Raw genomic sequence first — 12729 nt, forward strand, 5'->3', positions numbered from 1 at the left:
AACCATGCTTTAACCGTGGCTTGTCTGCATTACATATATATTGGCAGATCTCTGCTGGCACAGCACAGAATGGAGCCGTAAAATCTCAGCCCGCTCCCTCCCTCACAAAGCTGTATGTCAGGATGTGTCAGAATAGCTGGCTTGAAATTCTTTGGGTCTGACCTTCCCACCTAGAGAATATGGTAAATAATGACATAAAGCTAGGTATTTATCAAACGCAACAGTTTTTTAAATGTGATCGCTTACCATTTTATATTACTTTTTATTTTGAACAAAACACATTTATGTACTTAAAAAGCATTTGCCTGAGGCGGCCTTAGTATTATTTATGGATATTTTATTGTGGCCACTACATTATTTCTCTTACTCTTAGCTCTGGAAGAAACAGCCCTGTAACAGCATAGGGGTTAGTGGTCCACATTTTTGCCTGTCTTGATTTTCTTCACAGCAGAAAGAAGAAAAATATATCTCGCCTGTTTCTTTTGACACAGAAAATGAGATATCCAGCAACCTGTTATGCTGGGATCAGGAATTATGCCTATGTTCAACACGTGAATTGACTAGCACTTTAGTAAAAAGTTTAGTACAAAGTTTTTGATTGCATTTTCAACCTTGTCTTAAGATACACAGACAGACACAATTCCCATAAAAATCAAGGGGAAGGGTGCATGAGATGGCTGGAATGGGCTCCTGGGAACAAACACACTTCCACTGTAGCTGAGGGACTCCAGAGCTCCACTTACATTTGATTTACACTAGGGAAACAGGGATTTTATTCAAACAGAAGAACTTCAGTGATGTAAATATTTTAGGAGAGAGCAGATCAGAAAAAAAAAAGGAATATTTCTTCATTTAGATGACATAAACTAATTACTTTCTTTGGTATTCAACATAATAATTTAATCTGTGGCCTTAGAAATTCAAAATAGTTTAAAATTTATTGTTACTTGACAAAAGAGTGGAAAGAGGAGTGAGAAACATGGTGCAGCCTGCGGCAGTTTTCTGGAGATGCAAAGGAAGGGTTCACCTAGACTTCCAGACTCCATTCCTGTCCAGTCTAGCTGGAGCCTTCTCAAAGGCCCAAAGCAAAAAGACAAGGGACAACAGTCACAGGTTGCATCAAGGGGGATGTTCCTTGTTCACATACAAGGACAAAAAATTTACACAGTGAGCATGGCCAAAGAGTGGAACAGAGGGTGTGGAAAACGTGTGCTAGGACCTATCCAGAACTCAACTGGTTCAGGTCCCGAGCAGTCTGATCTCACTTTAAAGCCCTCTTTCTTGGAGCATGAGGACACGGGGACTTACAAGAGCCCTTTCCACCTGAAGTAATTCTATGATTGTATCATCTATTCCTAGCAAAGTCTTTATTTAAAACCAAACACACTGACAATGCCTTGCTGAAGTCAATAGCAGTTCTTCTCCTGGTTAACAGAGCACTGGTAACTGGTCTGACCATTCTGCATCAAAATTCCCTCTTACCACCACAAAATCCATTAACTGCCATCACTGTCCAGTTTCTGCTTACCTGCTCCCTTTGACGGCAAAGGCTGATGGCTGACAAAGTTGATTCTCAATGGCAAAACACAGTTGTTGCAGAGCTGGGGATTTTTTTCATTTTGTTTCATTGCATGCAACTCAGAAGTTCATTTAGTCGTTAACCATGAGAAATAACGATTCTTCAAACAGTCTCTGAGTACCTCAGACCAGCTGTTAATGAGACTTACTTTGTGCAAAGGCTTCCTGCACATCTCCACCCACTCCGGTCAGAGAATCCTGAGGTGCGTGGGTTGGGGTGGAGCAGGCAGAGGCAGACCTGATGGGCATTGGAATCGGTCGACTGATAGTGTGGCTGGGTGAGGAACGTGGGGAGCCTGCCCCTTGGGTCTGAAAAACAATCACAAGGGGTTAAACAGGTCTCCGCAAGACTCCTGCCTGCTGTCCTTGCCACCCATCCCTCAGCTTAAAGGCACCATGCTGTTCGTAGATCAGTTGGGTAATGTTAATTTTGCTAAAAGAAATATACTGAAGTCAGTTGTTAGCAGACAGCAACACTTCCGTGTAGAAAAATAGTAAGTAGGAAAATATGAGTCAAAGTCTGACTTCCTTTAAGCATGGGAAAATGTCAGGCAGCTACATTAAAAAAAAAATCCAAGTTAATAAACACCAAAGTACAGTCCTTCTCTCTGCCCTCTTCGCTCTCTCACTCCCCCCGTTCGCATACGTGTGTGATAAAACACAACCCACTCAGGGTGTGAAAAGGGGAAAGATGCTGGCACTGACATGGCTTTCAGCCTGGGCAAGGGACCGAAACAGCCCCTTTCATCAGAGAGCTGCTGTGAGAGCTGAGCACAGCCCTGCCCTCTGCCTCCCTGCAGGAGTTCACAGTACATGCAACCTCTCAGTCACATAAAGTCTGACATTGACACTAAATAATACAGCTTTCTCCTTTTTATTCGAAGCTAGAGAACTATTTTAAGGCGCTATTAAATCATACACTATTAAATTGTTCGCTCTACAGGATATACTCAGGCACTCCCAAAACACTGTGGGGATAGGGCAATATAAATTCCTGCTCTGGGTTCAGCTGCTGGAAGTGAAAACGTTTTAACACTAGACATATAAAATGTCATGCTGTTGGCACCTCACAGTTAGTATCATTTAGCTGAAATTCAAGCAGACTTTACAAAACAGCAATTTTTACAAACGCAGCTGGGTGACTGGTACCAAGAGACACAGTGTCCTTTTCATCCACTGTTTCAAAACCCCTGGGAACATGCATCCACCTAAGGAAAAACAAATGCTAGGGCCCACACCAAACTGCACATGGCTTTTGACTGAAAACCTGTGTTTCATAGATGCCAAGGATGCAGATGGCTGGAGTGCTGTTAAAGAGGAACTGCAACACATACCCCTGGCTGTTTACAGCAGAAAGTAACCTGAGGGCTGGTGTTTCCCTCACCCTGGCTTTATTTTGAGAATTCAGGAGGATTTCTTAATTCTTCCCGCGGCATTTATTTTGACTTCTGTAGTGGGTGCCACTGCAGCCCTGATAGAGTTTGGCAAATATGTTGTAAAAAAGACAACAGCTGCCCATTGCAGGAGGAATGCAGCGTTGCCCTTGAGAATTTTATAAATTCCTGCCCTGGACCATAAATAATGTATCAGAATACTAAGCTATTTGTTCTTTTCTCCTATCACCCCTTTCTAAGAGACATTATCACCAGAGAGACATCAAGGGCATATTAGGTTTATGAGGCACATTACTGATAGGAGAACTGAGCATTTAATACTTATAATTTCTTTAATGATCGGTTTTAGAACATTTAAATGATGGATGAAAGGGAAGTTGAATATATAAAGGCCAGATGCTCTCCTGTTTCTGGAATTGTCTGTACCCACTCCAGCAAAAATGCAGATCTCTAGTCCTCCAGAGGCAGGGCACAGAGCAACCTGGAGATGTTTCAGAGTCCCTGGAGTTTGCACCCCCTGCACATCAGGCAGGGGATCTGGGATCTCCAGCTATCTCCTTTCATGGGGCACATTTTATCCTCTGTGAAAGAAATTTCCAAAAGGGTTTCTGGTTCCCAGCTCCCTCTTTCGCTTGCCCTTTTTCCTCAGCTCCTCTCTGCCTTTGATCTCAGTTCTGGGGAACACCAACAACAGTGGGAACTTTCAGAGAAGATGGGGAAAAAAATGGACAAAATTTGCTTCCTACAGTCAAGTCACATTCAAGGAATAAACTTGAGAATACGCATTTTATTATACTATAAATAACAGATGCCTGCCAGTACTTCTTCACTGGAATTTTCCCACCAGAGAAATGTAAAAGCTGCTGCACACCAGCGCTCACCCTTGCGCCTGCTTTGCAGCTATGACCGAGATCTTGTGTTTCTGATAAACAGTACTTTCTTATCTGTAGCTTTCAGTGTTGGAACGAACGGTTTGGGAAGCACAGGGAGATGAAACATTTGGAGTCCCCTGCCCAGTAAAAAACTCTCTCTTTACACTATTTGGGCAGTACCAGACAGAACTGATGAACAGCAAGTTGAAACGGGAGGGTATTAGGGAATGCCTGATATCAGAGAGGTGAAAACTTGCATTCTATTTTATTCATCAAGATCCACCTCAGCCCAGGTTTGTGGGAATGGAGTGCTATTAGGATTGGATTCCTGGTTAGGGGTTATCAGGAGAAACGTGGTTTTCACAGGCTAGAGACAACGGCCTGAAACCTGCTATGATCATCAGCAGTGACTTTTCAGTAATCTCAGCAAAGACACAGAGCACCGAATTGCTCCCAGACCTCGGCAGCCTCCCAGCTGAGGACCAAGGTGTGCTGAGACAGGAGCTACCACAGCTAGGCACATGGCTTCAGCTTTTATGTCGCACTTGGTTGCAGCTATCAATGTTCTGGTGCCTTTTAGGAAAACTTCTATGTGTTTTATTTAGTTCACCATGCCCAACCAACCTGCTAGGGATTTTAAGTTAACCCTTGCTAGGCAGGAAAAGATTTCCCACTGTCAAGTGTCACACATGCTTAGGAGAGAATGCTTGAAACGAAACTGGCTTTACAGGCACTTCAAGCGCATTGCTCCCCCTGCTGGAACTGAGCTGGGATGACACACGGGGAAAGCCCATCTCGCCGCCTCAAGTGACACAGACGTGAAGAACTCATTATCCTTTCTCAAGGAAGGGCAGCCGAGAAAGATGAAGTTCATACGCATTAGATAAATTGCCAGGCTGCTCATTCCAGTTGAATTCCTCCAGAAATTAATTTAATCCTGTTTCTCTCAACAGATCATGAAATGGCATAGTGTAATGGGGATTGTTTAATAGAAATTGTAAGAGTAATTCCTTAGTGTCACCACCTGGTATTCAGTGAGGTTATTACTCTTGGAAGAAAAAAATCACATCTCCTAACAGCCTGAAAATGTGCTTTGACTTATACTGTCCAGTGAACATTTTATATGATAGGGAAACTCTCGTCACATCAGAAACTTCCTCTTTTGCGAATGGAAGATCTTTTAATACTGCAGAATCAAAAAGGACAGCCCTTACATGGAGGCAATGTTTGGTCAGATTTATTTTTTTGTATGTGACAGACTGATGCTTTACAAAGATTAGGCACAATGTTAGTTTTATGAAAGTGAGGACTACCTACAGACTCCATATGCTCTACCATAGACAGAACACATCAGACTTGTGACTGTACTTCTGCTGATGAAAGCAAGAGGCAGCGTGTTTTGTTGAAATGAGACATTTTTATTGGACTCATAAATCAGACTGCTGTCTGGAAAGTGCTTTTTTTTAGTCTAAGATCTATTTCAATACTAAAAAGCATCAAACCAATTAAATCTTCTAAAATTTACCACTAGTAATACAAACACTTGCCCTTTTTGATCTAGGTTGCAGACGCTGTTCAGAAACCGTGTTATTTTCCTGAAGACTCACAAGACTGTTAGCATTAGTGCCAACTTTAAAAGATGTGCACACAATGCCCTGACTTCTTCTGGATAAAGTGGGATTTCAAACTCATTGCTCTGGTCTAATTTAAACGTTTCTCTTAGTTCCAGAATTCTCATTACATTTTCAAAATGTTATCTATAGTAGAAGTGTTCTTAAATGCATATTCTAGGTTGGTTTCACTACATTTGGGTGGTGATTTCCATATCTTAGGTGTTTTTATTTAGAGGACTGAAAAAAAGATCGAGACTCCTTCTAGCCATGACTTGCTTTCTAGAGGGCTAAGATGTTTTAATTGTGAAAATTACTCCAAGATACTTGAAAATAATGTGTGAAAGAATTGCAAAATATTAATTTTGGTCAAAAGAACATGCACACGTTTCAAGCAAAGGAAGTAAATCACAGGAACACAAACACATTTAGGAATTAGTGAGGCCTACAATAAGGAGGTAACTTACTACCTGTTTCAATTCTTCTTCCTAAAGAAAAAGAGGATCAGCACATGAGATTAGCTAGGATGTAAGTGAAGAACAGAAAATAAAGCCAAATTTGGAGTGCAGGGTTAAAGGTACTGTTGAGATAGTTGAAGGTATGTGACCAGGTTACAGTCCCACCTCTGCACGCTTTGAAACACCAGAATAGCGCAAAGTGTGCAGAAAGCTACTACCATTTCCTACCCCAAATTCTCTTTGTCCAGGCAGTGCAATAGCAGGCTGACCTGACTGCTAGTTGTAGCACTGCAACATTTTATAGGTAGAGAGAAAAGTACCCTGTCTACTTCCAGCTCCCCAAAATCTGTTGGCTACTTGGTGGGCTCTGCGGCTCAGGTGCCACCAGTTCCAGCACTGTAGCTGCAGAAGGCTGTGACTGAGGAGATGCAAATGACATAAGGGGTCAAACTCATCCTTTGATGCAAATACATGTTGCTAAATGTATTTCATTGAAATTCTTTCTGCTCTTATCAGAGCCATATTCAACCTAAGCTGCTCTAAATTTCAATGCACTCATTTTATCTGGCATGGCCAGCAATAAAACGGACTTTTACGTTATTCAGAGCACTTTCTTCCAATGTGAATTTCTGACATCATCTGTCCTGAGGCACAACAGGTAAAATAGGGCTGGACTTTGCAAAAAAACCCCACATTTTCCATCTTACCCTAGTCTGTCTTAAAAATGCACATGCTTTCTGATACCTTCATTTTTAACTGAGATCCTTTCTTGAGGCATTTCATCTGTTTAACAAGGGTTTGCTTCTGTTTTTATGAAAATGACCAAGTGTTGGTGGGGAGGCATCTCTGAGATCAGAGAGTTAGATCTGCTTGTCAAATGGCATGTCTGACAGAACTAACAACTGAATGGGCAAAGTTAAAGGAACTAGCAAAAGTAATTCTATACTTTCAGCTGGAGTAGGTAATAGTGTATGGTGCTGAGTTGCTTTTCTCGGTTATTAGTTAACTCATTTTATGTGTTGCTTTGTTTCTTTTCTCACTCTTTTTTATTATTATTATTTGATGTCCTCAACAGAGGAAACCCTAAAACCACCTGAAACTGGACCACAAAATATTTTGTGTTTGGACATTGCCAAATGGCTGATCCAGAGATTGCTACCCTGAAAACCAGAGATGCTGCTGAATCCTTCTACAAAAGAACAAAAACAGGACTGTAACGCAACATGCTGCAGTATTATTTAAAGGATTGTATTAATTCTTCGATAGTTTAGAGCTTGTCTCTGATGTTCCATCTACTTAGCAGTAGATGACACTGATGATGCAGTGTTACTACAGGAACAACATCATCTGAGCATCATCTGAAACCCCTGAACTGAAAGACCAAGGCAAAAAATAAAAAGGGAAGGGAAGAAAGCCAGATTTTATGGGTGGAAATAGTCAAGTTCTGCAGAATTCTGTGGTCATATCTCCTCCCTCTACTCTTTTGTTTCACTCTGCCTGTTCTCCTTGGTAGTATCAGGTGGAGCTCCTTACCTTCAGCAGTTTCATGAGGCCTTCTAACTGAACCATAAGCTCCCGCCGGCTTTCCTGGAGAGCTGACATCCTCTGTTCCAGCTCATCCTTCCGCTGTCTGGGAAACAAGCAGATCCGATCAGAGCTGACCCCTCACACCGTCAGGAGCTTTTAGCTGCATTGTTTCCCCAGCCCAACTATGAGGTATATGCCTATAGACCGCAGGAAAGCAAACACACCGCATGAATTCAGTATAGTGCTTAGAAATGGCGCTAGATGAAAGCTAGGGAGTTCCCTCAACCTGAGAATATTCATGGGACTGAATACAGTGATTAGGAAAAAGACAGACACTAACACACACTGTTCTCGAAAGAACAAAAGAGGTTCAAACAAATTTGTGTTATATTCCCTTTTGGGGATACCTGGTAATCTTTGTCTTCAGATCTCTCTAGTCAATAAGCTCACTAGCTGTCAGGAGAAATTAAAGCCGTGCCCTGCAGGCCAGGAAATTACAGCAGGGGCACTAAACACAGCGAGATGTGACAGAAGCTAAGAGAGTTCAGAAATTCAGCCAGAAAACCACAGCAATCTGCTTTTGTTTCTATTTTTTTTTCTGAAAGCGAGAGTAAGACCATCATGTAGTGGAGATATAACTGCTTGAAAATAGCTCTTGGAACTCGGAGTCCAGTGCTGGTCCTGTGACAGTGTGGAGACCGAGCCACTCCAAGTGTGACAGCCAGCTTGTGCCCACATAAATGGGAACAGCTTTGCTTCTGCACAGCTCCACTGCACGGGGTGGGGGTTCAGCACTTGCACATGTTCGATCACTAAATTGTGTAAGAAGTCCCTGCATAAACACAAAATAAAATTGTTGCCTCCTGGAAGCTATGATGCAATTAACAACATTACTGCTGAAAAATATACATATTAGGTATGTTTTATTCACTACTGTGTTGCAGATAACATAAAACCACTATGTTGTTAGCCTTGTACTACCTACAACATATGACAATTTCCTCCTAAATGGAAAAGCGTCAGAGCCAACAAGACTAAGTACATTTCCTGATTTAGAGAAATATGAAACCCTTATTTTGAGCCTTTTCTGTAAGAGAGCGGTTACCGATATAAGCAACACTGACTTCTACAGGATTTCTCATGTGTGCTCGCTCTCACCTGTGTAATGGGATCATACAGTAACGCTGCCAGGTTGTATTTACTCTTCTGGAGGATTAATCTATTCTCTGCTAAAAACTGCCTGTGCTGGCTTTTCTTTTCCAGGCATGTAATGGTTGGAAATGCTATGAACTGTACAAAGCAAAGGCAATTGAGTTTAAGAAACCGCTTATAAAAATAAGATACACTATCCATGTAATTCAAAGTGGCAGGTCCTAGCACAGACCTCTGCTGGATTTTAGATTCTTTCTGCGGGGAGAGAGATCTAAGCAGCATGCAATGTACAGACGGCTCCTCTGACTTTTTTCTCCTGCTGTACTCCAGAGCAAGTTCCTGGAAGTAATGGGCTCTCCAGCCTGTCTCCAAGACAGCACTGGAAAGGAATGCTGTGTTCGGAACCACCTTTCAGCAAGTCTGCAACACTACAGCAGCTAGTAAAAGATGCTGGGACAAGTTGCCACAACATTGTTACAGATTCCAGCACTTTTTAATATTATATGAACTAATTTGCCCTAATCGATTCAAGCCCCCAAAATCTGTGGGGTAACAGATGTAAATCAGTGCTGCTGCTCCGAGTCCTGCTGTTTTACACATTACAAGAACGGCCTTGTGACATCTTAAGTATCTAGGAAGTGTTGAAATTCCAAAGTAAATCAAAGCCAATCTTTTGCCTTTCAAATGGTGAACATTTTAGAAGGTATGCAAAGCAGTACAGACCCACAGATTAAAAGTTATTTTCTGACTCTGACAGAATCTGAATTAAATCAGAAAAGGTATCGTAATTGAGGAACTCAGCATCGCTGCCCTAGGGACATCCCATGTCAGGAAATTCAAATAAGGATATTATGCTTTTAGTATGTGTAGCAGAACCAGAAAGAGGGAAAAATTAAGTAGTCGGTTAGCTAACACTGTCCGATATGATTTTTTTTTTAAGGATAATGAATTTTATTTGTCAACTACTTAGAAAGCTGATCTCCTAAACCTGCTTAGAACAGACTTCAGGCTTGATGCACAGGAGTTACATTACTGGTGTATTTTATGTAGAGTACAAATTTTCATCACAGTTTCATATGTCTCACAGAATGTTACTAGCCTGTAGGTATCTAGAAGTAATTACACAGTAAAGTCACTCATAGAAATGAAGAAGCTAATTTGTCTTCAGATTGGAAAGCAAATGTAATTATTTGTGAAACAGAAAAATATTTTCGTGTGGAAAACTCAATAATAAAACTATACAGTATTTGTAAAGAACAAATTTAGCACAATTTCTTACAGTAACTTCCTTTGGTTATGAATCAGACCACTAAAATGTTACTTGTGTGAGAAGCAGCTAAGTGGCCAAAAACGTTCTTTAGTCTCCTCATAAGAGAATGGCTCTGTGGGGGTGGGGAAAAAATCTAGCATTGATTAACTAGAAAGAAAGTGTTTACACTCTATTCTCTATTCATGTGAAGTGTTTTAAACAGTTCTTATTGGATTCTCTGTCTGGATCTCATAAAACCAAACAGGAACTTCAGGGCTTGCAGGGAGCCTAAGGATCTGGCCCAACGACAATTGTACCTCTTCAATGTGAGATACATGGCAATTAGTAAATCCACGCAGAGCATCCTAATTAACATGTGGACACATCCATGTCGATGTTTTTAGCTGGGTGGGATAATTGAGAAATGATCCTCTAAATCTTCAGCTACTTCTGACTTTCCACGTGACAAGGAGGTTCGTTCCACAGCCTGGTTTCGCAGGGTGAAGGGAACTGACCTCTCCTTGGAGTTCAACACATGGGGGAAATTTCCAAAAATTAATGTCTAAATTTGGCTGCATTTTCATGTGGCTCTGTATTTACTTTAGCAAAAATGAGAAGTCTTTGTAGAAGCATTTGTTCTGACAGAACTTTTTTCCCCATATAATTAATGGCATTTGGACAGGGCTGTAGGGACCTATTCCAAATGACCTAAAGGCTTAACTCTGCAAACACTAATGCAAATGCTTAATTTAATGTACATGAGTAATATGTGAGATTCCTCATGCACGCTGTTTAAAGCATAGGCTTAATTACTTCTAGGACTACAGCCTGCACTGAAAATGGAGAAAAAATACACATTGTGTTCTTTACTTAAAAAAGCCCCCCAAACTGTAAGCCAGGCTGACCTCTTATTTCTTCTCTCGCTGAGAATGACTAGCTGGGCTGTCATGGCTGGAGGTTTTATCACTGCGGACTTACCTCAGGAGCCGGAGCTCTGCAAGGAGAGTGGGATTTTGTTGTGCCTTCTCTGGCGTGGGCTGAGATGCTTGCTCATGTTCAAGTCGCAGCCTCTGGATCTCCTGTAGGATTTCCCTTGGGGAGGAGAATAAGCAGAAGACTATAAGTCAATAATTTTCCACACAACCAGCTCACTGGATCTTGCAAGAGGAGAAAAAGTATGATTGTATGTAGCTCTTCATCAACGTAGATATAATTGGCTCCAGCCAACAAAAGAAGCCCTCAGCAATGGGAGAGGGCTCTGGGTATTTTTTAAATACACTTCTAAGATTTCATCATAAAGGGAAATATTTCTTCATGACCCCTCAAAATCAGAGGTAGATATGAAATAGCTCTATGCTTACTTAAATTGCTCCCTCCTAATTCTTTCCCATGAACATTTCAAGCACTGCATGAACTTCACAAAACTGAAAATAACCTATCTGGCCCTTCCTGAGTATCAGAGAAAATGTTTAGCACTTCAAAAATACTTCCAGTGTAAGCAGAGATGTGAAAGCGGTCAACAATTCATGAAGAAGGACTTTCAATAGGACTTGTTACGACTGGCTTGCCAGACCTGGAGCGGTCTCAAAAGGCTAATACAAAGCTTCGCAGCAGAAGGTTGAAACCTTTGTGAATTGAATCTCTTCTTTGCAATGTGCTGGATAGCAGACGGTCAGGAGGCAGGCCTCAAACTATGAAAGACAAATCGAGGCTGGAGCTGGTGGCTCATCACATGGTGACAGAAGGCAGTGCCGAGTTTGGAATAGGAAACCATCTGGTCTGGTCTGGCCTCTGTTTTACAGTCCGGCAGTAAAAGCAGACTTCTGCTGCCATACATTTCATGGCATCAGGCAGTCTGATACCCAGGGCCAGAGTCTCTGCTGCTGACAAATGGGCATCGCTCCTTTTTGGGGCTGGCGAGCCCATTTCTCCTTGACACTCTCGGTCACATCCGTACCTGGTGTCTCATTTGATCAGCAGCCTAACTTGCTGCTAATCTTTCTGCAAACCTTTCCCAGGCAGAAGTAGTTCTGGTGAGCTTTAATCACTTTTTTAATAAATAAAAGCAGGGGAGCATAACATTGCCAGTATGACTGATCCTTTTATTATTTCATGTTACAGTGCTACAGAGGACCCAACTGAAAGTTAATCTGGTTTTGAAAGAGAACAGGCTTTTTTTTTTTAACTCTTAACAAACAGTAAAGTATCAATGATTATATCATGTCATTGAACAGTACACTCATTAAAAGAGAGTGGCTATGGATTTCAAAGCCTTTGTCATACTCTGTGGACCTTTCTGTGCCGTGTGCTTTTTGTAGGGGGAGGTGTATGTGCATGTATAATGAGCACATTGCACAGAAGTAGGTGGTAAAAAATGTTAAGAAACAAACAAACATACATAATATATGGGACTGAACAAAACCAGGTACTTTGTGGATGCTTACCGGTTTTTATTTTCCAGCTCTGCAATCAGCTGCCTTTGTTGCTTGTTTGCATCAATGGTGAAAGAGATATCTGATGCCCCTCTCTGCTGACCCTGCTGCTGTTGTACAAAAGAGAAGGCTGCATTGAAGGACGATTAGCCAGCATGCACCCATGAGTTCAACACAGATATGTACTGTGAAATCTGCTTACAGAAAATGAGTACAAGGCTTGACTACACTGAAAAAAGAGCATACATGTTGAGTTCAAACCGGTATGGCTCCATTGCTAGTAAAAGCAGGGTATGTGCTACAGTAAATAAGACTCAGTGTTTGCAATCCTGTCATTCATTGCTTCTTCAAGGAGCTTCCTCTGAACCAAACGTAAAAGGCAACAGCACTGCTGCAGGCAGTTGCTGTAATATGGCTCTTAATTTTGATACCAAAAAGAGGAATACACTGAAGCAAA

The 12729-nt window shown here is 41.6% G+C and overlaps 1 protein-coding gene across 19 annotated transcripts in view; it reads right to left on the reverse strand.

The window, feature by feature from the left end:
• Nucleotides 1-12729, reverse strand: part of DTNA (dystrobrevin alpha) — a 233872-nt gene that overhangs the window by 16618 nt on the left and 204525 nt on the right. For 12 of the 19 annotated variants that reach the window (XM_080381485.1, XM_080381490.1, XM_080381476.1 and 9 more), the window contains 5 exons: nt 12285-12382; nt 10819-10932; nt 7446-7542; nt 5922-5942; nt 1728-1887 (listed from right to left, as the gene is read on the reverse strand). In XM_080381485.1, the coding sequence (XP_080237611.1) occupies nt 1728-1887; nt 5922-5942; nt 7446-7542; nt 10819-10932; nt 12285-12382 (490 nt within the window). The remainder of the gene's footprint in view (nt 1-1727; nt 1888-5921; nt 5943-7445; nt 7543-10818; nt 10933-12284; nt 12383-12729) is intronic. The other 7 variants (XM_080381486.1, XM_080381492.1, XM_080381482.1 and 4 more) reach the window with 2 other exon arrangements.

Source organism: Falco punctatus (assembly GCF_963210335.1).
Source record: "Falco punctatus genome assembly, chromosome: 3".
Classification (NCBI taxonomy): Eukaryota; Metazoa; Chordata; class Aves; order Falconiformes; family Falconidae; genus Falco; species Falco punctatus.